This window comes from Microcaecilia unicolor, chromosome 1 (genome assembly GCF_901765095.1).
Source record: "Microcaecilia unicolor chromosome 1, aMicUni1.1, whole genome shotgun sequence".
Taxonomy (NCBI): Eukaryota; Metazoa; Chordata; class Amphibia; order Gymnophiona; family Siphonopidae; genus Microcaecilia; species Microcaecilia unicolor.
The window spans coordinates 42,822,223-42,847,872 of NC_044031.1; the positions used below are offsets into that span (position 1 = coordinate 42,822,223).

General features: G+C 44.1%; 1 protein-coding gene across 4 annotated transcripts in view; it reads left to right on the forward strand.

Moving 5' to 3' along the window:
* The window catches only part of LOC115465795 (nuclear apoptosis-inducing factor 1-like), a 52,928-nt gene that overhangs the window by 2,810 nt on the left and 24,468 nt on the right, over positions 1-25,650 (forward strand). For 3 of the 4 annotated variants that reach the window (XM_030196552.1, XM_030196534.1, XM_030196526.1), the window contains exons 2-3: positions 9,851-9,919; positions 14,788-15,181. In XM_030196552.1, coding sequence (XP_030052412.1) covers positions 9,851-9,919; positions 14,788-15,181 — 463 coding nt within the window. The remainder of the gene's footprint in view (positions 1-9,850; positions 9,920-14,787; positions 15,182-25,650) is intronic. The other variant, XM_030196543.1, reaches the window with a different exon arrangement.

Genomic DNA, 25,650 nt, shown 5'->3' on the forward strand with positions numbered 1-25,650 from the left:
CTCTCAGCTACGCAATACCACTCATCAGTACACCATATATCCTATCATAGGTAAAATCATAAATACTGAATGATACAGTTTGTCCCATACACCTCTGGACTGTCACCCCAATTTCAAGTCCAGTTAGGCTTATGTCAGTCCCTCTACTTGCTGAAACCGAACAGCTAAGTCAAATTCTCAAATGCTGGCACGGTCACAAAAGCTGTACAATCCGTGTTCCAATAATTATATCACCCAATCGAAATTCAGATCTTGACTTCAGTACTTAAATTAACTTCAGTCCTTGCCAAGGGACTCCACACTTTCAACTGACAGCCATGAAGTCCCGGGATCACCAGAGAGTGTGGACAAACTTGTTTAATTGCTCCGTATATTGCTGAATCCAACTATCCTTGGACCAAAGCCACCACTGTAGAATACATCGCACAGAGACCCTACGTGAGTCGTGTAGCGCAACATATGCGTCATCAGGGGTCTGTAATCTGAATACAGAGCAAAAGTCTTTGTATCTCTGTTATTTACCATGTTTATTTAATATTGATACGGGGGATATTGTATGTTTGATTGTTGTAGATACAAAGACTTTTGCTCTGTATTCAGATTACAGACCCCTGATGACGCATATGTTGCGCTACACGACTCGCTTAGGGTCTCTGTGCGATGGGAGCTGTATTCTACAGTGGTGGCTTTGGTCCAAGGATAGTTGGATTCAGCAATATACGGAGCAATTAAACAAGTTTGTCCACACTCTCTGGTGATCCCGGGACTTCATGGCTGTCAGTTGAAAGTGTGGAGTCCCTTGGCAAGGATTGAAGTTATTTAAGTACTGAAGTCAAGATCTTAATTTCGATTGGGTGATATAATTATTGGAACACGGATTGTACAGCTTTTGTGACCGTGCCAGCATTTGAGAATGTGACCTAGCTGTTCGGTTTCAGCAAGTAGAGGGACTGACGTAAGCCTAACTGGACTTGAAATTGGGGTGACAGTCCAGAGGTGTATGGGACAAACTGTATCATTCAGTATTTAAGATTTTACCTATTATAGGATGTATGGTGTAGTTGAGAGTGAGGAGTATGACAAGATTGAGTGGATAATTATTAAAGAATATGTAAACTGTTGGCAGAATATAATAAAGATTTTGCATTGATGCATGTTTTTGTATTCATACATAGTTGCATATATATGATACATGTGAACATTGTGCAGCAGTGTGTAACCCAATGAGTTGAGTGTGTGTATGTTTATAATGAATATGCATGAGACAGATTAGTATGCTGGTCACCTCCATAATGCAGATTTCTGTCATGGATATTCATTAAAGGTATCCTGACAACTCGCTGGGCTGGTGGTCCCTCAGGACAGATTTGAGAACCACTGATCTAGAGAAGGGGTTTTCAGCCTAGTCCTAGGGACTCACGCAGCAAGTCAGATTTTCAGGATATCCACAGTGAATTTGAATGGAACAGATATGCATGCACTACCTTCATTCTGTGCAAATCTATCTCATTTATATTCATTGTGGATATCCTGAAAGCCTGACTGGTTGTGTGTGTCCTGAAGACTGGGTTGAAAACCCCTCTAGCGTCATCTGTTATCCCTGACCTTCAAGTAAGCGTTGCATTATGGAGAACATTACTTTTTAAAGATTTTCTCCTTTTACTTAATATATTTTTTTTCTCAGTCTTTTTATTGAACATTCATAAATATAAGCAGCATGATTTGTAGTATGCTACATGGAAATCTACATTTCCATAAGAAACTAAATTTATCGCCACTACCCATCTTATTTACCCTACTATTACCGCCTCCCCCCCACCCCCCCAAATCGGCAGTGGGAAGCCACTCGCCTAAGGAAGAATCCACCAAAGGCTAAGTATGAAAGGGAGTCCAGGTAGAATCCCCATACCTTTAAATAAGTATCACAAAAAACTGTCTTTGTTCCCTAGCTGCAGCCTTTTTCATCAGCATCGATTTCTCACAGGATGATCTACCATTGATACTGATGAAAGGGGTGTCTCTCTAAGAAACAAGATACACTTCCTCACTAGGAGGAAGGCTTTTCTGAGAGAAGGCATCACGCAGCAGCTACCCAGCACTAGCATCTTCACACTCTGGGGTAGTTGGGTACTGATCACAGATGTTAGCATAATATCATAGCCCAAAATTATTGAATTAAAGGACAGGACCACAAAACATGGCCCCCAAAACCCTTGGCACTATTATATTTAATGCAGTATATGATATGGTTAAGCCTTGCTTGATAAGCTTGGTGCTACAAGATATATGGACCCATCGGGACATTATATTGGATCTCCTGAAGGAGCACATTCCTTCAAGAGCAGGGGTAGGCAACCACGGTCCTTAAGGGCCACAATCCAGTTGGGTTTTCAAGATTTCTGCAATGAATATGTATAAAATTGGTTTGTATGTACTGTCTTTATTGTATGTAAATAGATCTCATGCATATTCATTGCAGAAATCTTGAAAACCAGACTGGATTGTCCTTTAGGACTGTGGTTGCCCCCCAGAGATTGAGCAGACAACTCCCCATTACCTCCAGGGACAGAAAAATACCTACTGTACCTGTAGCTTTAAGGCTTGCAGATGGTATATAAGAAGCTAACTAAAAAATAAACAAATCCCCTTGCTGTTTGTCTGCTAATAATTGGAAATAATATGGTTTCTCCATCCTCGGGAGGGTAGCGTAATATAAACAAAAGGAGGCTTAATCCCCAGTTTCCAGGCTAAGATAGACTATTACCTTAAGAACATAACATAAATGTTGCCATACTGGGTCAGACTGATGGTCCATCTAGCCCAGTATCCTGTTCCCAGGGGTGGCCAATCCAGGTCACAAGTACCTTGCAAGATCCCAGAAGAGTAAGAGAGGGATAGTCTGAACTGCAGCTCTAGCTCAGAGATCTAGATACACCTGCCTATACCCAAGTCTGTTAACACTCCCTTCTCCCCCCCCCCCCCTTTGCTCAGCTGGGATTCTCCCAATAAGGGGGGGGGGATGGAAGCGTATAGTGCTTCAGATTTGCATACATTCAAGACAGAGGAGATGAGCTAGATCAGCAGGGTCTGTATGGTGATCCAACAAGCACATAGCATCCAGGAAAACTGCCCTGCTCGAACTCTGGAGACGACATGGTGCCTGTCAATCTGCTGCCAGATTCACCCCCTGAACATAACGTCTAATCTGGGCATCCAAATGGTAGATGACGTTTAATGTGAGCAAGTGCAAAGTGATGCATGTGGGAAAGAGGAACCCAAACTATAGTTATGTGTTGCAAGGTTCCACATGATACAAGGTTCCAGGAAAGGGATCTAGGTGTCATCATTGATGATATGTTGAAACCCTCTGCTCAGTGTGTGGTGGTGGCTAAGAAAGCAAATAGAATGTTGGGTATTATTAGGAAAGGAATAGAAAACAAAAATTAGGACGTTATAATGCCTTTGTATTTCTCCATGGTGCGGATGCACCTCGAATATTGTGTTCAATTCTGGTCTGCGTATATCAAAAAATATATAGTGGAATTAGAAAAGGTACAGAGAAGGGTGACGAAAATGTTAAAGGGGATGGGACAACTTCCCTATGAGGAAAGGCTAAAGAGGCTAGGGACCTTCAGATTGGAGAAAAGGCGGCTGAGGGGAGATGTGATAGAGATCTATAAAATAGTGAGTGGAGTGGAACGGGTAGACGTGAATCACTTGTTTACTCTTTCTAAAAATACTAGGACTAGGGGGCACGCAATGGACCTACAAAATAATACATTTAAAACAAATCGGAGAAAATATTTCTTCACTCCACGTGTAATTAAACTCTGGAATTTGTTGCCACAGAATGTAGTAAAAGCAGTTAGCGTGGTTTAAAATAGGTTTTGGATATCTTCCTAAAAGAAATGTCCATATGCCATTATTCAGATGGACTTGGAAAAGTGGAGTGGAGGAATAGCCTAGTGGTTAGTGCAGCAGACTTTGATCCTGGGGAACTGGGTTCAATTCCCACTGCAGCTCCTTGTGACTCTGGGCAAGTCACTTAACCCTCCATTGTCCCAGGTACAAATAAGTACCTGTATATAATATGTAAACCACTTTGAATGTAGTTGGAAAAACCACAGAAAGGCGGTATATTAAGTCCCATTCCCTTTCCCTTATATCTAGGATAAGCAGCATAAAATGTACTTGCCAGGTACTTATAACCTGGATTAGCCACTGTTGGAAACATAATGCTGGTTTTGATGGACCTTCTGTCTGTCCCAGTATGGCAACACTTATGAATAAAAGCCTTAATCTGGATCCCGTATTGGCCCAAAAGATCTTGATGCAGTGAATCTGCTAAACATACAATTTCCTTCTCTTTCCAGATCTCAAAACACCGCATATTGCAACCTGGAAGTAAACTGCCCCTATCCTGCATCACTTTTTGTACTGTTAATTGCACAATAAAGGTGTTAGCTACATTGAACCTGATCTATTGGAATAATGTGGGCTATAAATAAATAATAAACCACTGATTTTAGGCACCAGCAATAGACGTGGTGAAAGTGATCACGCCTAAAGTCTGGCACGTGGCTGTGGCTTAAGCTAGTATACTAGAGCAGATTTGGCAGTGAACTTTGCCGTTACAAAGTATTGGCTTAGCGTCCTGGGTTTTCTTTTTTTTTTTTTTTTAATGTCAAACTTTTAGCACTATTTACAGAATTCCTTCATAGGTGTGGCTTTTTCATGCCATTCTTAGCAGCAAGTTTGCCGTCACCTAAAGTTTAAACCCCATGTAATGGCTTTGGTGCTCATTATAGTATACATGAGGTAGTAATAAGAGAGTAAATAGGCGTGTAAATGCATCTGTTTAAGTATAGTTGCAATGCCCCTGACATGCCCATTGCCCCACCCACGTCAGTGCATGAGAGAAGTTAGGTGCTCAGTTCACAGAATAGTGCCAGTTGGTGCTCGTTAACATAAATTATTGGTATTTATTGCAGTTCAAGAAGTCCTTGAAGACCTTCTTATTCGCCAAGGCTTATTCCCCTGGCTCATCCTCTCTTTACCACTTGTTGGCTCTTCACCCCTGTCATTTCCCCGTGTCATCCCGTGTACCTTCCCCTCCTGTCACATTCTGCTTCTGTGCCATCTCTATATTGAATTGTATACTCTTGATTTATGTAAGCCACATTGCGCCTGCTTATGTGGGAAAGTGTGGGCTACAAATGCACCAAAATAAATAAATAAATTGGCTGATTGTGTTATGGGCATAACTGGGCATTTATTTGTGGGCCCAACTTTGGCTGCCATGTATAAAATTGGGGGTATGTGTAGCATCCCGGACTGCAGGTTGGCAGAAGAGAGATGGCACATATATCTTGTAACATATATCGTACGTCAATAACCAAAAAGTGGTTATTGACGTATGATATATTTATAGCCATGTTTATTGGGTCTGTTTTTTATTGTAGACTCCTGAGGCAGGCACATCTGTGCCGAAACGCGGTGTCAAGTCCTTTTGCATTTGCAGGTTTCCTTGCATTACATTTATTCAAGCATCCTTCTATTAAAGTTTGTTTGTTTATCCCATTGCCTGTTGGGCTTTTTTTCCATTTCCCACTTTTTGGTGTTTTGTGATTTCTTCATGGGACTTTTGTGTTCAGTTTACCCTTGTAATAAAACAAGTCCAAGACCGTTCTTTCCAACCCCACTGCTATAAACTAGTGCCCTAGAACCAGCCAGCTGAATGGCTATATCATACAATTGGAAATCTGACGTATTTTAAAACAGTAACAGACTTCAAAACCCAAAGGCCTCTACCCTGAGAATGTTTACTTGTACCACAGGCCACAGGGATAGCTCAGGGTAACGTGCATAGAGCAGCGCTTAATGGACCCAATCACAGTTGACTGATTTATTAAAAAAAAAATTATAACCCACAAACAAAACAATTCACAATCATAATAATTATACATATTTCACAGACATACAGCAAAACATAGCAAGCTCCAAGAAGGGATTGGGGTTAAAACCCAAGCTACAATGAGCAGAGGGATGTTGGATGATTTGGGTAATGACTTTGCTAGTTTTTGCAGCTGTGTGGATTGTTAGAAAATGTGGTAATAAGACAAGGAAGAAAATATGGGTGTTGGATCTGGTAATGATAATTTTAAGATCCATAAAGAATACTGACTAGCCTCAAATGGCCTACCAGTAGAGGCTGGTGCTGGGTGTGCTTGGGACGGTAATTATTATGATTTGAATTTAGTTCACACCTTTTTCAGTAGTAGCTTATTGTGAGTAATGGGAAGCAGTGGTAGGAAGAGGGTTGAAAGTTCACATAACTAGTATGGGGAAAGGGAGCCGGTGTTGAAGTTTGTGTATAGGAAATAATGTAATTGTGTACGCCAACAAGGTCATTTTCAAAACAGAAAAACGTGTATCTTTTTTTTTTGTTGTTCAAAAATGCTGTTTTAAACGAGGTTTTGTAATTTGGATGTTTTGTTTTTCTTGGTCATTTTTGAAAAAAAAAAAAGAAGTGCAAAATGCAGAAAATCAAGCCATTGGGATATAGGAGGAGCCAGCAGCATTTTTAGTAGACTGGTCCTCCAGACATCCCAGGAAAGCAATAGGACATCCTAGGGGGCATTTCAGTGGACTTAAAAAATTGCTCCCCGGTACACATTTCACCATTGCTCCCTTGTCTGCTGAGCCTACCCCCTCCCCCCCCCCCCAAAAAAAAAACCCCCACTACCCCCAATTGTACACCACTACCATAGGCTTTACGTGTGAAGGGGGCACCTATATGTAGGTACAGTGGGTTTCTGATGAGTTTTGAAGGGCTTGCAGTTTCCTCCACAAGTGTAACAGGTAGGGGGAGGTATGGGCCTGGGTCCACCTGTCTGCAGTACACTGCACCCGCCACTAGACTACTCTAGGGACCTACATGTTGTTCTAATGGACCTGAGTATAACATCTGAGGCTGGCAAGTAATGTTTTTCATCCCATTTTTGGCGGGTGGGAGGGGGTTAGTGACCACTGGGGGAATTAAGGGGAGGTCATCCCTGATTCCATCCAGTGGTCATCTGCTCATATAGGGCACCTTTTTTGTGCTTTATTTATTATAAAAGCAGGTCTAGCTCAAAATGTCTTAGTTTTAGTCCTGGATGGTTTTGTTTTGTTCCAATATGGCTGAAAAAACATCCAAGTGTTAGGAATGCCCAGATCCTGTCCTTGACACCCCCCCCCCCTTGTGATTTGAACGCATTTCTGACAAACTTCATAGAAAAGCATCTAAAAATTGGTTTTGAAAATGGTTGTGAGAAAAACGTCCAAATGCAGATTTATGCCACTTTTTGAACGTTTTTCTCTTTTGAAAATGAGCTCCATGGCCAATTTGGTCTTCCTTCTGCCGTTATTTATTACATTACTAGTAAAAAAAAAAGGCCCGTTTCTGACACAAATGAAACGGGCGCTAGCAAGGTTTTCCTCGGAGTATGTATGTTTGAGAGAGTGTATGTGCGTGTGTGTGTGTGTGTGAGAGAGAGAGAGAGTGAGTCTGGATGCGAGTGTATCTGTGAGAGAGTGTGTGTGTGAGAATGAGAGTGTGTGCAAGTGTGTATGTGAGACACAGTGTGAGAGAGAGAAAGTGTGTTTCACACAGATACAGTGTGTGCGAGAGAGAGAGAGTGTGTGTGTGAGACACAGACTCTCTGTGAGACTGAGTGTATGAGACCAAGAGAGTGTGTGAGTGACTGTGTGACACATAGAGAGTGAATGTGATACAGTGTGAGAGAGATTGTGTGAGAGACAGTGAGTGTGAGAGAGAAAGAAAGACAAACAAAGAAATTGACTGTGAGAGAGAGAGTGTGTGTGACAGAGATACCTCCCCCCCCTCTCTGGTGTCAGGCCCCCCCTCCCTCCCTCTCTCTGGTGTCAGCCCCCCCCCCCCCTCTCTCTCTGGTGTCTGAGCGTTACTGTGCAGGACGCTGAGCTCTGGCTGTGCTTCAAGGAACTGACCAATCCTATTTAATGGAATGCACCTCCAATATTCTGAAGCCGAGAAGCCTCGTGTGGTTGGTCACTTCTGCTTGTGACGAACCCGGAAGTACGTAATGTCAATTCAGGAGATGGATACAGAGAGCAGGAATGCCTCAGCCATGCAGTCAGCTTCAGAATGTTGGAGGTGCGTTTTATTATATAGGATTATGCTGAGAGGAGGAGGACAGGGACTATGAGAAATCATGGAGGTTAAGGTGAGTAAGAGACTAACGAAGGAGGGGGCATGGCAGACTAAAGCAGTGTTTCCCAAGTTAGTCCTGGTGTACCCCCTTCAGTCAAGTTTTCAGGATATCCACAATGAATATGCATGAAAGAGATTTGCATATAATAGAGACGGGGTCTACCAATCAAGTTCATGCATATTCATTGTGGATATCCTAAAAACCTGATTGGCAAGGGGGGGGGGGGGGTACTCCAGGACTGACTTGGGAAACACTGGACTAAAGAATGTAGAGGCTGGGGTGGAGATTAAAGGAAGAGATAGATGGAGTTTGGTGTGAGAGTCTAAGAAAGGGAAGTGGAAGTTGGGGCAGGCTAGGTAGAAGGGAAGGCAGAAGGTAGAGAAAAGGGGGAGGTAGGAAGTTAGGGAAGGTCCGGGCTAACAAGAAGCTGAGAGACCCAGGAGGAGCAATGGGTAGAAAAGGGCTGAACGAATACAGCATTGAAGGTGAGAGGTGAAAGATTTATTTGTGTAACTATGTAAATGTGTTAATTACCTTCACAAGTCCCAATGTTCCATCCAAGGCAATGTACAAAATAAAAATTTGCAAACAACATCTTTAAAATACCCAGACACACAAACAGGGCTGTGGAGTCCAAGTCGGAAGCAATTTTGGTTGCAGTCGGTAAAAAAAGTACCAACTCGAGCTGCAAAATAAGTTTACCATATATTGTAATGGGGTTTTTAAAGTCATGTTTACAAATATATATGTATATTTGCCCTTTTATGTACCAGTACTCTAGACCCAGAGCAAAAAATTTAAAGCCTAATATCAATACTACTACTACAAATCATTTCTATAGCGCTACCAGTCGTACGCAGCACTTCACAATTAAACATGAAGAAAATAGGAGTCGGACTCGAAAATTTGGTGTACCGACTCCACAGCCCTGCCGTAAATAAAAGTGAATAATAACAGAACCCATTGTTAATTTCCTCCCTCCATGTAGCATGCGACAATCAAAGCAACTGGTGCTCCCAAATGTAACACTCCCTTTGGGGACAGGAAGAGAATAGGTGAGCAGGAAGAGAAGCAAACAAGTGATGGAGAAAACAAATAAGCAAATAAAAATATGAAGACATGAAAGATGGAAGGGTGCTCGGAAAGGAAACAGGACTGAGATTAGCATTATATAAAAAGAAAAGTTATCAATATAAATTAGTTTGTTTTAGTTGGCGAATATAAATTTGGGCATCATTTTCCTGGGTTGGGTAGAAGAACAAAGGTCATATGTTGTTACTCTTATCTTCCCAAGTCTCCCTGAACTTAATGTTCCAGACTGATGCTGCCTGGGACCCTTTGCACAATTTCATAATTTCCCATCCTGTATTTTGTCCCCAGGGAAGCCATCCTTTGCTTCTATCACCCTTTTCTTGGAGGAAATAGTTTCCTGTGTTCACGCCTGAGTCTACCAGCTTCCAAGCCTCCTGTCATGACTCCTTGTTCTAAAGCTTTCTTTTCCACTGGGAAGAAAAGCTTGCTTTTGTATTATGGATATCTCCCAAAGGAAATGCGCCTGCTGCTGCTCTTGAAAAATGTGTTCAGTGTTTCTGTGACTTATTCTTCTGCATTTTCAGATGATCCATCAGAGAAACTCTGGCCATGCATCCCAACCGGCACAGTCGCTTCAGGCCGTTCCACCTTATGTAAGTTGCTCACAATTGGAGAATCCATCCTACTGCCTTACTCTGCAAGCTAACGTGGAAATTCAGTAACAGGGTGTTTTGTTTTGTTTTTCATTTTATGAGAACAAAAAAAGAAACCGTTGAAAAATACTAGCATGATCTTGCATAGAGAAGGCTCTCCTTTGATAGAGTCTGATTCTCCTGATTAGTTTCTGTAGGTCTTTCCTGCTCTTTTGCCCTTCATACTTCAAACCATTCAGGAATCCATTTGCAATGGCAGTTAGCTGCTTTGCATTTTCCAAATATATTTTATTTACAAAGACTTAAATATCCCATACTAACCCATGACTCTAGGCAGGTAACAGATTAAACCTCCATAAATACATAACTACTACTACTTAACATTTCTAGAGCGCTACTAGGATTACACAGCGCTGTACAATTTCATAAAGAAGGACAGTCCTTCTCAATGGACCTTACAATCTAAAGGACGAAATGTCAAGTTAGGGCAGTCTAGATTTCCTGGACAGAGGTACAATGGTTAGGTGCCGAAAGCGACATTGAAGAGGTTTGCTTTGAGCAAGGATTTGAAGATGGGCAAGGAGGGGGCTTGGCGTATGGACTCGGGGAGTTTATTCCAAGCATAGGGTGAGGTGAGGCAGAAAGGGCGGAGCCTGGATTTGGCGGTGGAGGAGAAGGGTACTGAGAGAAGGGATTTGTCCTGTGAGCGGAGGTTTCGGGTAGGAACGTAAGGGGAGATGAGGGTAGAGAGGTAAGTAGGGGCTGCAGATCGAGTGCATTTGTAGGTTAGTAGGAGAAGCTTGAACTGTATGCGGTACCTGATCGGAACCCAGTGAAGTGACTTGAGGAGAGGGGTGATATGAGCATATCGGTCCAGACAGAAGATAAGACGGGCAGCAGAGTTCTGAACGGATTGAAGGGGGGATAGATGGCTAAGTGGGAGGCCAGTGAGGAGTAGGTTGCAGTAGTCAAGGTGAGAGGTAATGAGAGAGTGGACGAGTGTCCGGGTGGTGTGCTCAGAGAGGAAAGGGCGAATAAAAGGAAACATTAAAAAAACAAGAATGAGGTAAAACAATAACTCGCTGCTCTCTAATACTCCTATACTTACTCTGTATTCCTGGAGTTTGTTACCCTGCAACCTGTACGTCTGCCGGCCAACTCAGAAGCACTTTCTAATTGTGAATCTGATGACCTGGAGATAGGTGAGGCGTTTGGGTTAATGTTAAGTCTTCTCTGTAAGCAGACATTGTTCTTTTCAGTTTGGGGTTTGCATTCTCTTTTTTTTTTTGGGTGGGGGGGGGGGGGGATAAGAAGCAAATAGGAGATCGTTTGTATAGTCTAGACCAGTGTTTCAATCTGGGGCTGGAATTGCCCACCCCTGACAGTCTGGTTTTCTAGGATATCCACAGTGAATATATATATATATATAGGCAAATTTCATCGTGGGCATCCTGAAAACTAGACAGGCTTGGAAGTATTCCAGGACCAGCTTGAAATACTGGTCTAGTGCTGCTAGTAAAGCAGATTCTTGCCATCCTGAATCTACTTGTGGCTAATAGGATTATCTTCCTGACCATGAACTTCTCCTAGTTTTGCCCTATTACATCTGGGAACTTCTAAGACCAATTGAAGCAGTGAGTCTGAAAAGCGTTCTCTGGATAAATGCAAGCTTTTATTTCCACTAAATACTATATACTTTACAAATAAATGTCTTTTAGTGCAAATTTCGCACATCCTATGTGTTATCTGTAAAGGTGCTTGGTTTCTGGTATGAACTCATTTTTGAAAATAATGTACTTGCGTAGAAACATGACGGCAGATAAGGGCCAAGTGGACGATCCAGTCTGTCCATCCTCAGTAACCACTAACTCCTCCTTTTCCTAAGGGATCCCACAGGCCTGTCCAAATCTTTCTTAAATTCTGATACAGTCCTCGTCTCCTCAACCTCCACTGGGAGGCCATTCCACACATCCACTACCCTTTCCGTGAAAGAGTATTTTCTTAGATTCCTCCTAAGCCTCTTTCCTCTTAACTTCATCCTATGCCCTCTCATTCCAGAGTTTTCCTTCACTTGAAAAAGGCTTACCTTCTATACGTTAACGCCATCTCTATCATCCCTTCTCCCTCTCCTCTCTTCCAGCATATACTTGTTGAGGTTCATGAACCTGTCCCTATATGTTTTATGTTCACGACTGCTTACCAATTTTGTAGCCGCCCTCTGGACCGACTCCATCCTGTTTATATCCTTCCGTAGATGTGGTCTCCAGAATTGCACCCAGTACTCTAAATGGGACCACACCAGAGACTTATACAAGGACACTGCTGGTTATTCCTCTCATTGTGCACCCAAGCATCCTTCTTGCTTAAACCATAGCCTTTTCTACCTGTTTGGCCACCTTAAGATCATCAGATAGAATCACCCTCAAGTAGCTTAGTGGTTAGTACAGCAGACTTTGAGCCTGGGGAACTGGGTTCGATTCCCACTGCAGCTCCTTGTGACTCTGGGCAAGTCACTTAACCCTCCATTGCCCCTGGTACAAAATAAGTACCTGAATATATGTAAACCGCTTTGAATGTAGTTGCAAATAACCTCAGAAAGGCGGTATATCAAGTCCCATTTCCCTTTCCCTATTTGAGATTCTACATGGAATGTTGCTGCTATTGGAGATTCTAGATGGAATGTTGGTATTCCACTAGCAGCATTCCATGTAGAAGCCTGCCATTGAGATCAGCAACTCAGTTGCACAGGCTTCTGTTTCTGTGAGTCTGACGTCCTGCCCCATGTAGGGCAGGCTTCTACATGGAGTGTTACTAGTGGAAGAGTAGCCCAGTGGTTAGTGCAGCGGGCTCTGATTCTGGGGAACTGAGTTCAATTCCCACTGCAGCTCCTTGTGACTCTGGGCAAGTCACTTAACCCTCCATTGCCCCTGGTACAAAATAAGTACCTGAATATATGTAAACCGCTTTGAATGTAGTTGCAAATAACCTCAGAAAGGCGGTATATCAAGTCCCATTTCCCTTTCCCTATTTGAGATTCTAGATGGAATGTTGCTACTACTTGAGATTCTACATGGAATGTTGCTATTCCACTAGCAACATTCCATGTAGAAGCCTGCCCTTGCAGATCAGCAACGCGGCCGCGCAGGCGTCTGTTTCTGTGTACGTGCAGGACGTCAGACTCACAGAAACAGAAGGCTGCGCGGTGTACTTGCAGGACGTCAGACTCACTGAAACAGAAGCCTGCGCAGCTGCGTTGCTGATCTGCAAGGGCAGGCTTCTACATGGAATGTTGCTAGTGGAGGAGTAGCCTAGTGGTTAGTGCAGCAGACTTTGATCCTGGGGAACTGAGTTCGATTCCCACTGCAGCTCCTTGTGACTCTGGTCAAGTCACTTAACCCTCCATTGCCCCTGTACAAAATAAGTACCTGAATATATGTAAACTGCTTTGAATGTAGTTGCAAAAAAATAAAATAAAAACCACATAAAGGCAGTATATCGAGTCCCATTCCCTTTCCTTTCCCTTTTCTTTCGTACACAGAAGCACTTCACCCCCTATATTGTACCGTTCCCTTGGAGTTTTGTAACCCAACTGCAATTTTGGAACTCATCTCTTCAATTTCTCTAAAACACATAAATTAGAGGGCAGTAGAGGAAATAGAGCAAAATCCCACAGTACCTCAGTGTATCAGAGGTGCAACTCTGGCAGCTGAAGTTATAATATATTTATTTATTTATTTATTTAGATTTTGCTCACACCTTTTCAGTAGTAGCTCATAGTGAGTTACATTCAGGTACACTGGGTATTTCTCTGTCTCTGGAGGGCTCACAATCTTAAGTTTGTACCTGAGGCAATGGAGGGTTAAGTGACTTGCCCAAGATCACAAGGAGCAGCAGTGGGATTTGAACAGGCCACCTATGAATGTCAAGATGGATGCTCTAACCAGTAGGCCACTCCTCCAATAACTAGGATTTCCAGTCTGATTTTTCCTTTCCCCAGGACACTTTTGCATAACATGAAACTGTAGCATTTTTGCATGCATTCTGCAGTCTCTGAATGCTTCAGTCTCCTTGTTTGTAAACATCAGATCAGTAATCGACCCCTGATCTGGTGGCAGCTGTGTTATCCAGCCAGAGAAATAGCTGGCAACCTTCATGTGTTGATCTACTACTAATAATAGTAGTAACTAGCTGTCACTTGATAAACATTCACCGGAGCATTCTTCGCCCTCCCCCTCCCCTCATTCCTCCACTGTTCCATTCAACCTCACCCAATCAGCCTCAGACACAGCTCCACTCCCTAGCTCAATACACCTAGTGGCCAGTACTGCTTTTGCCAGCAAAAAGTTGCCAACCACCACAGCTAAACCTAGTCCAAATAGCATATTTTACTATTTGGCCGAATACAATTAATGGACATTGAGCTTTAACATAACAGATAATAAAAGAAGCAATGTGAAATCAGATAAAGTGTTTATTTCAGTAGGATTTAGCACAGCCCTAATATAGGTATTTCCTTATAGTAGTCCAGCCATCAATCGTCTTCAACTTGTAACCTTTCAGTTTTGTAGAATGAAAAAGAGAGTTCTACAACACACACTAGCTATTTGTATCTTAATTTGCTTTTCTACCATAAAGCCTCTCCTGAGCCTGGACAGATAGAAAGCAGAGCGTCCCTTCTTCCATAAGCATCCAGTTTTCCTTCTGAATTTGGCTATTGTTGCTGTCTGGTCACCACACTGCCTGCCTGCTCCCCCTCCCACCCCCCCCCCCCCCCCCCCACCGAGTTTTGTTTGATACAATAATTCCAAGCATATCTGAACATCTGTAACTCCTAACTGTGTGTCCTACTTTTCTCTCTCGACCTACAGATGATGAAATATATGCGGCCAAAGGAAGCCAAACGGAAGCCAAACTTTACACGGGCTGAGGTCATGGTGCTGGCTCAGGAAGTAGAACTACGCCAGGAGGTCCTGTTTGGCAGCGGGCCCATCTTCTTCAAACTGGCTGCATGGCAAGAGGTGGTTACAGCTGTGAATGCCGTGGGCCACATGAACCGGAGCCTGGAGGAGTGCAAGAAGAGACACCGGGACCTCAAGCGCCGATGCAAGGAGAAGATGGCTGCAGCGGAGAGAAACCGAAATGCTGCAGGGGGTGGGCCAGTAGTACAGCCGATCATGACTCCAGCTGAGCAAATAGCAGGCCAGACTATGCCCTCCTGTATGCTACAGGGGGTGTGCTCTATTGACACTGCCATGCCAACAGGTAATAGCAACCAACAAAAAAGAAAGTCACTGCATATTTATTTTATCTGCCTACACAATTCATAACAGGTTCAAAAGGTCTTAAATTAGCCTTGATGATTTGCATTTTTATAGTGCCGATATGTAGAGCTGCGCAATCAGAGCTGAATTTATGGGGGACCAGCCTGGAACGCAGTTCTGCTACCTTTTGGTTTTCAGATTCCAGAGCAAAAAGGGTGTTCTGGCCCAGCCCCTCCCTTCCAGCCAGCCTGCAGGGAAGAAAGGGGCGGGAGCTGAGCCTGGAGTAAAACGGAGAACACTTTCTGCTCCCTAATCTATTCTCCCCTTCTTCTGTTGCTTCTGACCCTGGCCTGCCTGTCTTCTCCCCAGTTTCCTGAGTCCTGCACCCTTCTACAAAGTCCTTTTTCTTCTTCATGGGCTTTTCCCAGTATGGCGGTGCTTATGTGCTTCATATTTTTCTCTGCTGATTTCTCTTCTCCATTACCCACCTGTTGTTTCTCTTCCTTCTCATCTATTTTGGAAAGTTCTTGAAACTTTCTAGTTCCTTTTTGTGTAAACAAACAGAAAAGCAGAATAAGGTCAGAAAGGTTTATTGGAACAATACCCGACGTGGCCACGTTTCGCCCTCAGGCTGCGTCAGGGGTAAAACTAAGAACAAAACAAAATTCAATAAGACCATACATACAAATAATATAACATTCTGCTTCCAAAACCAATGTGAAATATACTATGCTAGAAACACATATAGATCAATACCATACATTGTAACAACCTTTATATTTCAACGGTTTTTATTGATGATGTACCACGTCAAAAGAAACCAATAAAGTCAAACATTTTGTAAACATTCAGTCATGTCGTAATTGTACATATGCATCTAGTCTAACATCATCATCATTATTTTACATCCTTTCCTCCCCCTTCCCCCCCCCCCAACCTCCCCTTTATTTTACTCCTTTACTTATTTTACTCCTTTACCTTTATCTACTTATTTTATGCAGGGCCGTGCCAAGGGTCTCTGGCGCCCCCCTGCAGACTACCAGTTGGCGCCCCCCCCCTCCCCCCCCGCACCTGCCTGGCTCCAAGGCAGCGATTCCCTTCTCTCCCCTGCCCTCCCGCTCCCATGTAGGAACTGCCCGCCCTCTTCTCCCCCCCAAGATCCCTTTCCTTTTTTTTTTCTTTTAAATTTACCTTCCTCCAGCAGCGCAGCGTCAGTGAAGGAGGCGGCGCTCCCAGTCCCGACGTCTCTAGCCTTCCCTTGTTCGCTGCTCACTGCCCCGCCTTCTGGCTGTGCACTGTGCACAGGGCTTTATTTGTACACAAAAAGGAACTAAGCAAAGAAAAAAGGCACAAAACGTCTTGCACAAAAGCGGGGCAGTGAGCAGCGAACAAGGGAAGGCTAGAGACGTCGGGACTGGGAGCGCCGCCTCCTTCACTGACGCTGCGCTGCCGGAGGAAGGTAAATTTAAAAGAAAAAAAAAAGGAACGGGATCTTGGGGGGGAGAAGAGGGCGGGCAGGGTAAGCACGCAGCGGCGGCGCCCCCCAGAGGATAGCGCCCCCCTGCGGCGCTTACCCCGCTTACCGCATCGGCACGGCCCTGATTTCATGGTAATTATACTAGCAATATCTATTACAGGTCTTAACCGGTCCAAAATCCGGAGCAAATATCTGCTGGATGTCTCACTATCTAGGACGTATCCAATTTGTTAAGCACTGCACTTCTAGCCTTGTGGGAGATATTTTGTAAATATTTAGACCATATATGAACAAAGATCTTTCTTTTCTTTGAGTTACCGTAAGCATTGTAACAACCTTTAATAATTAAGATACTTCTTAATCTCATTTATCTTAATTATTAAAGGTTGTTACAATATATATGTGATTTTGGAACTATATATGTGATTTTAGAATTGTATATGTGATTTGTACATGTTTTCATGATATGCATTTAAATGTATGGTAATGATCTATATGTGTTTCTAGCATAGTATATTTCACATTGGTTTTGGAAGCAGAACTTTATATTGTTTGTATGTATGGTCTTAATGAATTTTGTTTTGTTTTTAGTTTTACCCCTGACGCAGCCTGAGGGCGAAACGTGGCCATGTCGGGTATTGTTCCAATAAACCTTTTTGACCTTATTCTGCTTTTCTGTTTGTTTATGCTTTTGTGCAAGCAGTTTTGTGCCTTTTTTCTTTGCTTAGTTCCTTTTTATGTACAAATAAAGCCCTGTGCACAGTGGTGATAAGCATTCAGGTGAGATAACGTCTCTTTCTAAAAGAGCTTATACTGTAAGTGGGCAGGCGTCGTGGGTAACAGAAGATATGACTAGGAACCCACGGTTACGTGCCCTTTGAGCGTTTTTAATGCACAGAATAGTGGCACCTATGCATGTAAACATCCTAAGTAGGCAACGCATGGGCTGAGTTCTCAGTTACATGTGTCACTTTCAGAATACTGTAAATTATATGCATTCTGCCTTATCTAGGTGCTTGTTGGCCAGGTCTGGGGCTGTTGTAAGGGCAGGTGCCTGAATGTTAAATGTGCTGCTAGAGCAGGGGTGAGCGACCTCGGTCCTTGAGGGCTGCAACCCAGTCAGGTTTTCAGGATAGCCACAGTGAATACCGTGTTTCCCCGAAAATAAGACACTGTCTTATATTAAATTTTGCTCCCCAAGACCTGCTAGGTCTTATTTTCAGGGGAGGCCTTATTTTTCGGGGAAACATCGGGGTCACCCCCCCCCCCCCCTGAGATCGGCGGCTCCCCCTGCCCTCAGTCGCTCCCGGAAGTAACTAACCTCTTAAATGCTTCCTTTCACCATTCATCTTCGCACTCGCCGCAAGCAGCAGGGCAGGCCACTCCTTCCTTCCGTGTCCCGCCCTCGCCTGACGTAACGTAACGTCAGACGAGGGCGGGACACGGAAGGAAGGAGTGGCCAGCCCTGCTGCTTGCGGCGAGTGTGAAGGTGAAAGGAAGCGGTTAAGAGGTTAGTTTCGGGAGCGACTGAGGGCGGGGGGAGCCGCTGATCGAGGGGGGGAGCCGGCGATCTCAGGTGGGGAGGTGACCCCGATGTTTCCCCGAAAAATAAGGCCTCCCCTGCTAGGTCTTATTTTCGGGGGAGGCCTTATATTTTCAAATTTAAGCAAGACCTCTACTAGGTCTTACTTTCGGAGGATGTCCTATTTTCGGGGAAACACGGTATGCACAAGGTCTGTTTGCGTGCACTTCCTCCGTTGTATGGAAATAGAGCTCATGCATATTCATTGGGGAAATTCCAAAAACCTGACCGGGTTGCGACCCTCGAGGACCGAGGTTGCCCACCCGTATGATAGTGGGTTACACAAGTTTTCTATAACAGTGTTTCCCAAGTCTGGTCCTAGAGTATACCCCCCTTGCGAGTTGGGTTTTCAGGATATTCACAATGAATATGCATGAAAAGTTTGCATATAAAATTTTTTTTCCTACATTTGTACCCTGCGCTTTCCCACTCATAGCAGGCTCAATGCGGCTTACATATTGTATACAGGTACTTATTTGTACCTGGGTCAATGGAGGATTAAGTGAGTTGCCCAGAGTCACAAGGAGCTGCCTGTACCTGCATGGGAATCGAACCCAGTTCCCCAGGACCAAAGTCCACCACTCTAACCACTAGGCCACTCCTCCACTCTAATGGAGGTATTGTATACAAATCAAGTTCAAGGGGTACTCCAGGACTGGATTTGAGAAACACTGTTCTGTAATGCAGTGCTTCTCAACTGCCTCCTTGGTATGAAGATCTATCTCATTCATATTCATTGTGGATATCCTGAAAACCTGACAGGACTTAAATGTGCCTGAAGGACTGGATTGAGAAGCACTGCTATAATGACACCCATCTGGGTGCCCAGGTGTCTGTTTATAGAGTACACTTCTATCGTGCATTACATGGATCCCTAACTGAAGGGGCTCTGTTATAAAATTGCCCCCAAAATGTCTTGCCCAAGCTCACAAGGAGTGTCTGTAGGAGAAAAGGGGCTTGAATCCTGGTTTCTTGCGTCTGGTAGCGCTATACAAATGCTAATAATAATAATTGTTCTAGCACAGGGGTTCTCAACCCAGTCCTCGGAGCATTCCAAACCAGTCTGGTTTTGAAGATATCCCTAATGAGTATGCATCTCTGTTCCTAAGCTCTCTTTTCTTTTTTAGTTACCAATTGTTCTAAAATGGCTGCAGATGCAGGAACCATTGGCTCCTGTTGCCATCGCCGCTGCAGCCCGTTCTCTGGCTGTAGTCTGGCCCGATCTTACCGGTTGTGGCGTTGTTGTTGACTGCGGAGAAATTCTTGTCCCCCTTCTCGCCTCTAGCATCGGGCGGAGGTATGGTGAGGTTGCATCGGGAGTGTGGCGGTGGCTGCTGCAAGTGGATGTGGGCTGGCTCTGGATTACCTGGTGGGGTCCGGCATGTTGCAGGGGGCTCATTTGTCCCCCTGATTGCGGCCTTCTGTCTGTCCCTCCGGGCCACTGGCTTCTTCAGCGCTGTGGGTCTCCCGCTGTCCTCGGCCTGCTGCTCGGTCAGTTGCTGGCCATTGGTCGTTGCAGCTGCACCGTTGGGCCCTCCTGGAATGTGCTGCCCTGCCGACTCAAGCTGCGATACAGGCCTGCTTGTCTGGTTAACTCCCACTCTGTTTCTCCTGCTGTTCCCATTGAGGATGTCTGCGAATGAATGGGTCGTTGCACCGATAGCTCTGGGAGCAGGAGTGGACGGTCAAGGAGCTACTTCGTGCAAGATCATCCTGGTGTATCTGGTCGCCTGTTCAGTCAACTCCACGGATTCAACGTATTGCCTGCAGTCCTTTCTATCACCGTACCTACGGACCATTTTAGACTCTCCTCTCCTTCCCTATTTTCTTCTTCCCCGTTCCTTCTATTCTAATTAATTTTCTTGTATTTGTATTTATTTAATGCATTGTAAGCCACTTTGAGCCTGGACAACTGTGGGGAAAACGTGGGGTATAAATGTACAATAAATAATAATAATATGTTAATGAATATGCATGAGAGAGGTTTGCACACAGTAGAGGCAGTGCATGCAAGTTTATCTTTTGAATATTCATTTGGGTATCCTGAAACCTGACTGGTAGGGTGTGTCCTGAGGACCGAGTTGAGAACCCCTGCTCTAACTACTCGGTCAGTAGTTCCCAAACCTAGTCCTGGAGTCATTTTGGGTATCCTGAAAACCTGACTGGCTGGGGTGCCTCTGGACTAGGTTTGAGAACCACTACACTAGGTCACTCCAGCTTAAGCTGTGTGCCTTAAACTGAGGCACTGGCGTTGATTTTGTTATTTTCTTGGCTGGGGGGAGGGCTGTCATTTCTCGCCCTTCTCTTCAACTCGTCATGCTGATGATGCGTCCCTGATAGCCAATAGGAGACCATCAATTTAAAGCAGGTACATGGCAAGACTACACCTGTTTTTACATAACATAGTAACGTAGTAGATGACGGCAGAAAAAGACCTGCACGGTCCATCCAGTCTGCCCAACAATACCTGCGAGTATACTTCCCTGGGGCTGAGCTGCAGTGCAGGCATGCATTTTGTAAAAGGTGTGTACCCACAGAGAGTACTCGTACACATTTGCACCTTCTTTGGTGCAGCCATAAACTTGTGCAAGATAATTTGTGTGCTACTGAGGGTCATGGTAAGATCCTTTTTTTAAAGGGCACATAGAGTTCGACGTTGCCTTTATGTAATGCCTAGGGTTGGTGGACACCAATCTTCCTGTATGTGGCTGTATCAGCAGAGCAGCATCTATAAGTGCCTGACCTGGAAAAAACTATCAGACTTGAATGGTTGACCAAATAACAATCCCTTGCCCCCAGTGTCTGAGATTTATGGGTGCTTTATAATAAGTGCAGGAGGCATCTCTCATCATGCAAAGGTGTTATCCCACAGCTTGAGCTGTTCTTATCCCATCCTCTCATCCGACCGTGCACAGGATATAGAACTGAAATCAATAATACAGAAGTCTAGTGACAACATTTGTCCTGGAGAGAACTGCATTATTTGAAGGTTTGAGACCATAGGTCCCTCTGTGGTCCTGAAAGCTCACATACCTCTTTTACTATGAATATTTTATATATCACCAAAAAACTTTGTGAAAGCTGTAGGATAGTCTGTATTCTAGCAGAGTTTGTACTGAAAACATGAATAGATTTCTAATCTAAACCCCAAGAAAGATAGATAATGCAAGTGAATAAATAACTTAGACAAAAATGATATATTTGGATTATTTATTTGAAATAAAGTTTCACCTGTAAGAACGTTTATGTTTATCTATGTGAACACTTCATTCAGTAAATTGCAGCACCAATTTGCTCATCTAAACCGTCTCTTATCACACCCTGGAGAAATTTTATCCTGTTCTTCCATTCAGATCTGTTTCAGCTCTGTGACAGTTGAGGGCTTCCTTACATGAACAGCTCTCTTCAGGTCATGTCGCAACATTTTTATAAAGTTTAGGTCAGCACTTTGACCGAACAGCCCAAAATACAAACTTTCTTCTTAGCTATTCTGTAGTAAATTTACTTCAATGTCAAGAGTTGTTTCTTGCTATACGGCCTGTGTATGGCTCAAATTTAGACTTACATTCTCTTCTACAGTTCTTATATAAAACAGAACTTCATAGTTCTATCAATGATGGTAAGCATGCTTGACAGTTGGAAACTATATTATGCACCTAATGCATTGTGGCAGTATTACTAGACAGCTAGTTAAAGCACATCAACATCCATTGTAAAAGACTCACTTTCTTAATGTCCTGCTATTACTTACCATAGGTGCAGTACAGCACCGATAATCCGTGGTAGATGGGAGGCAAAGACCCTAGAACTGTGTACTTTAGGTGCACGTATAAGCGAATCTGCCTCTTGTGCCAATGAAGCACTCACACAACCAGGTTTTTTGGCTGCCTCCCGCCTGCCTCCAGAAATCTCTTGCAGAAGTCATAAACATAAGAATAGTCATACTGGGTCAGACCAATAGTCCATTTAGCCTAGTATCCTGTTTCCAACAGTGGCCAATCCAGGTCACAAGTACCTGGCAGAAACCCAAATAATATCAGCATTCCATGCTACCAATCCCAGGGCAAGCAGTATCTATCTCAATAGCAGACTATGGACTTTTCCTCCGGGAATGTGTCCAAACCTTTTTTAAACCCAGCTATGCTAACTGCTGTTACCACATCGTCTGGCAAGAAGTTCCAGAGCTTAACTATTGTTGAGTGAAAAAATATTTCCTCCTATTTGTTTTTAAAGTATTGCCATGTAACCTAGTCTTTGTACTTTTTGATAGAGTGAAAAATTGATTTGCTTTTACCAGTTCTACACCATTCAAGATTTTGTATACTTCAATCATATCTCCCCTCAACTGTGTCTTTTCCGAGCCCTAACCTCTTTAGCCTTTCCTCAAATGGCAGTAGTTCCAGTCATTTTGGTCGCTTTGAACCTTTTCTGTTTCCACTATATCTTATTCTTCCCAGTGTGCATCACTTTGCATTTGTCCATATTAAATTTAATCTGCCATTTGGATGTCCGGTCTGCCTGCAATTTATCACAGTCCACATATTTTTTAACAACTTTGGTTTTCTGTCATCTGCAGATTTAATCACCTCACTTGTTCCCATTTCCAGATCACTTATAAATGTTAAATATCACCTTTCCCAGTACAGATCCCTGCGGCACGCCACTATTCACCCTTCTCCATTGAGAAAAATGGCCATTTAAGCCTACCCTCTGTTTTCTGTCCAATAGCCAATTCCTAATCCACAACAGAACATTGCCTCCTATCCCATCACTTTTTAATATTCTCAGGAGTCTCTCATGAGGAACTTTGTCAAAAGCTTTCTGAAAATATTGATACGATACATTAACTGGCTCACCTTTATCCACATCTTAAAAAGAGATGATAGAACCTCTATCCACGTGGGTGTTGTCTACAGACCTCCGACACAATTGGAGGAACTAGATAAAGATCTGATCGCAGATATTCAGAAGTTGGGAAAGAAGAGAGAGATGCTATTGCTGGGAGATTTCAATCTGCCGGATGTAGATTGGAAGGTTCCATCTGCAGAATTGGAAAGAAGTAGAGAGATCGTGAATGCTTTTCAAAGTGCTGTGCTCAGACAAATGGTGACGGAACCCACGAGGGAGGGAGCAACGCTAGATCTGGTGCTCAAATGGGGATAGTGTGTCAAATGTCCGAGTGGGTGCCCACCTGGGCAGCAGTGACCATCAAACAGTTTAGTTTGATATGACAGCTGAAGTGGAGGGCGGCCACTCAAAACTCAAAGTCCTGGATTTCAAGCATGCTGACTTTAGTAAAATGGGGGAATACCCGAGGAAGGAGCTGATGGGCTGGGAGGACGTACGAGAAGTGGAAGGACAGTGGTCCAGGCTGAAAGAAGCTATAAATATGGCCACAAACCTTTATGTAAGGGAGAGTAAATAAAAGCAAGAGAAAAAGGAAACTGGTATGGTTCTCCAAGCAAGTGGCTGAGAAAATAAAGGCTAAAGAGTTGGCGTTCCAGAAATATAGAAAATCTCAAGAAGAGGAACACGGAGAGGAATACCGGATGAAACTGAAAGAAGCCAAGAGAGAGATATGTCTGGCGAAAGCGGAAGAGCAAATGGCTAGAAATGTAAAGAGGGGCGACAAAAATTTCTTCAGGTATATTAGTGAAAAGAGGAAGACTAAAAAGGGAATTGTGAGACTGAAAGATGTTGTGAACCGCTATGTAGATAATGATGAGGAAAAAGCAAATTTGCTAAATAGATACTTTTGTTCTGTTTTCACAGAAGAAAATCCTGGAGAAGGACCGCGATTGACTGGCAAAAGTACATATGAGAATGGAGTGGATATAGCACCGTTCACGGAAGAGAGTGTGTATGAACAACTTGAAAATCTAAAGGTGGACAAAGCCGTGGGACCGGACGGGATCCACCCCAGGATATTGAGGGAGCTCAGAGAGGTTCTGGCGGGTCCTCGTAAAGATTTGTTTAATAAATCCCTGTAGAGGTTCCGTGGGATTGGAGAAAAGCAGATGTGGTCCCTCTTCACAAAAGTGGTGATAGGGAAGAAGCTGGAAACTACAGGCTGATAAGCCTCACTTCGGTTATTGGAAAAGTAATGGAAGTGATGCTGAAGGAAAGGATAGTGAATTTCCTGGAAGCCAATAAGTTGCAAGATCCGAGACAACATGGTTTTACCAAAGGTAAATCGTGCCAAACGAATCTCATTGAATTCTTTGACTGGGTGACCAGAGAATTGAATCATGGACGTGCTATAGATGTAATCTACTTAGATTTCAGCAAAGCTTTTGACACGGTTCCCCACTGGAGGCTCTTGAATAAACTTAACAGGCTGAAGATAGGACCCGACGTGGTGAACTGGATTAAGAACTGGTTGACGGACAGACGCCAGAGGGTGGTGGTTAATGGAATTTGCTTGGATGAGAGAAAGGTGAGTAGTGGAGTGCCTCAGGGATCGGTGCTGGGGCCGATTCTGTTCAATATATTTGTGAGTGACATTGCCGAAGGGTTAGAAGTGTCAGGCTTCTTCCCTGGAAGCACTGGGTTTGTGAGCCCTTGGACCACTACCATGGAGCGGCAGTGGCAGGCAAGGTCACCTTCAAAGCAGAGACAAGGCAAGGCTGGACTGGAACCCCGGACTGGAGGTCTGCACTGGAATACACAGGACTGGAACGCACCGGACTGGAACCCACTGGAGTGGAGCCCACTGGACTGGAACACACGGGACCGGAACCCGCTGGACAGGAACACACTGGACCTAGGCTTCACCTACGCTTAGCCACCGTTCCCCGAGGGTTGAGCCCTCAGGTTCGGGCAGCCGGCAGGGCTTACAGGAAAACTGGAACTGGCAAGCAGGAACAACAGGAATCAGGATACAGAAGTGCCCCCAGGCACCTAGGCGAAAGCACGGCAGACTGGGCTAAAGTCTGGAATGGGTAGGAACAGCAAGACAAACTATGGCAGCCACTGGCTCTGGCCACCAGCGGGTGAGAGGAGCACAAACCAAGGAGCAGGCAGAGCGCACACAGAACATAGAGAGACTTAGAATACCTAGGTGCAGCAAAGAGGAGCAAACAGAGCCAGGCTGGAGACAGAGGTAGAGCTAACTCAGGCAGCACCCCCAGGTGCAGTAGAGTGGAGTAATTAGAGCCATGCTGGAAGCAGCCAGTACACAGAAGGAAAACTACTCCAGAAAGGATAGGCAGAAGCCAGCTTAGAAGCTGACCCCCAGAAATAAGGTAAGTCTGAGGGTGGTCACGGCCACAGACGTGACAGAAGGTAAAGTTTGCCTTTTTGCGGATGATACTAAGATTTGTAACAGAGTGGACACCCAGGAGGGAGTGGAAAACATGAAAAAGGATCTGCAGAAGCTAGAAGAATGGTCTAAGGTTTGGCAATTAAAATT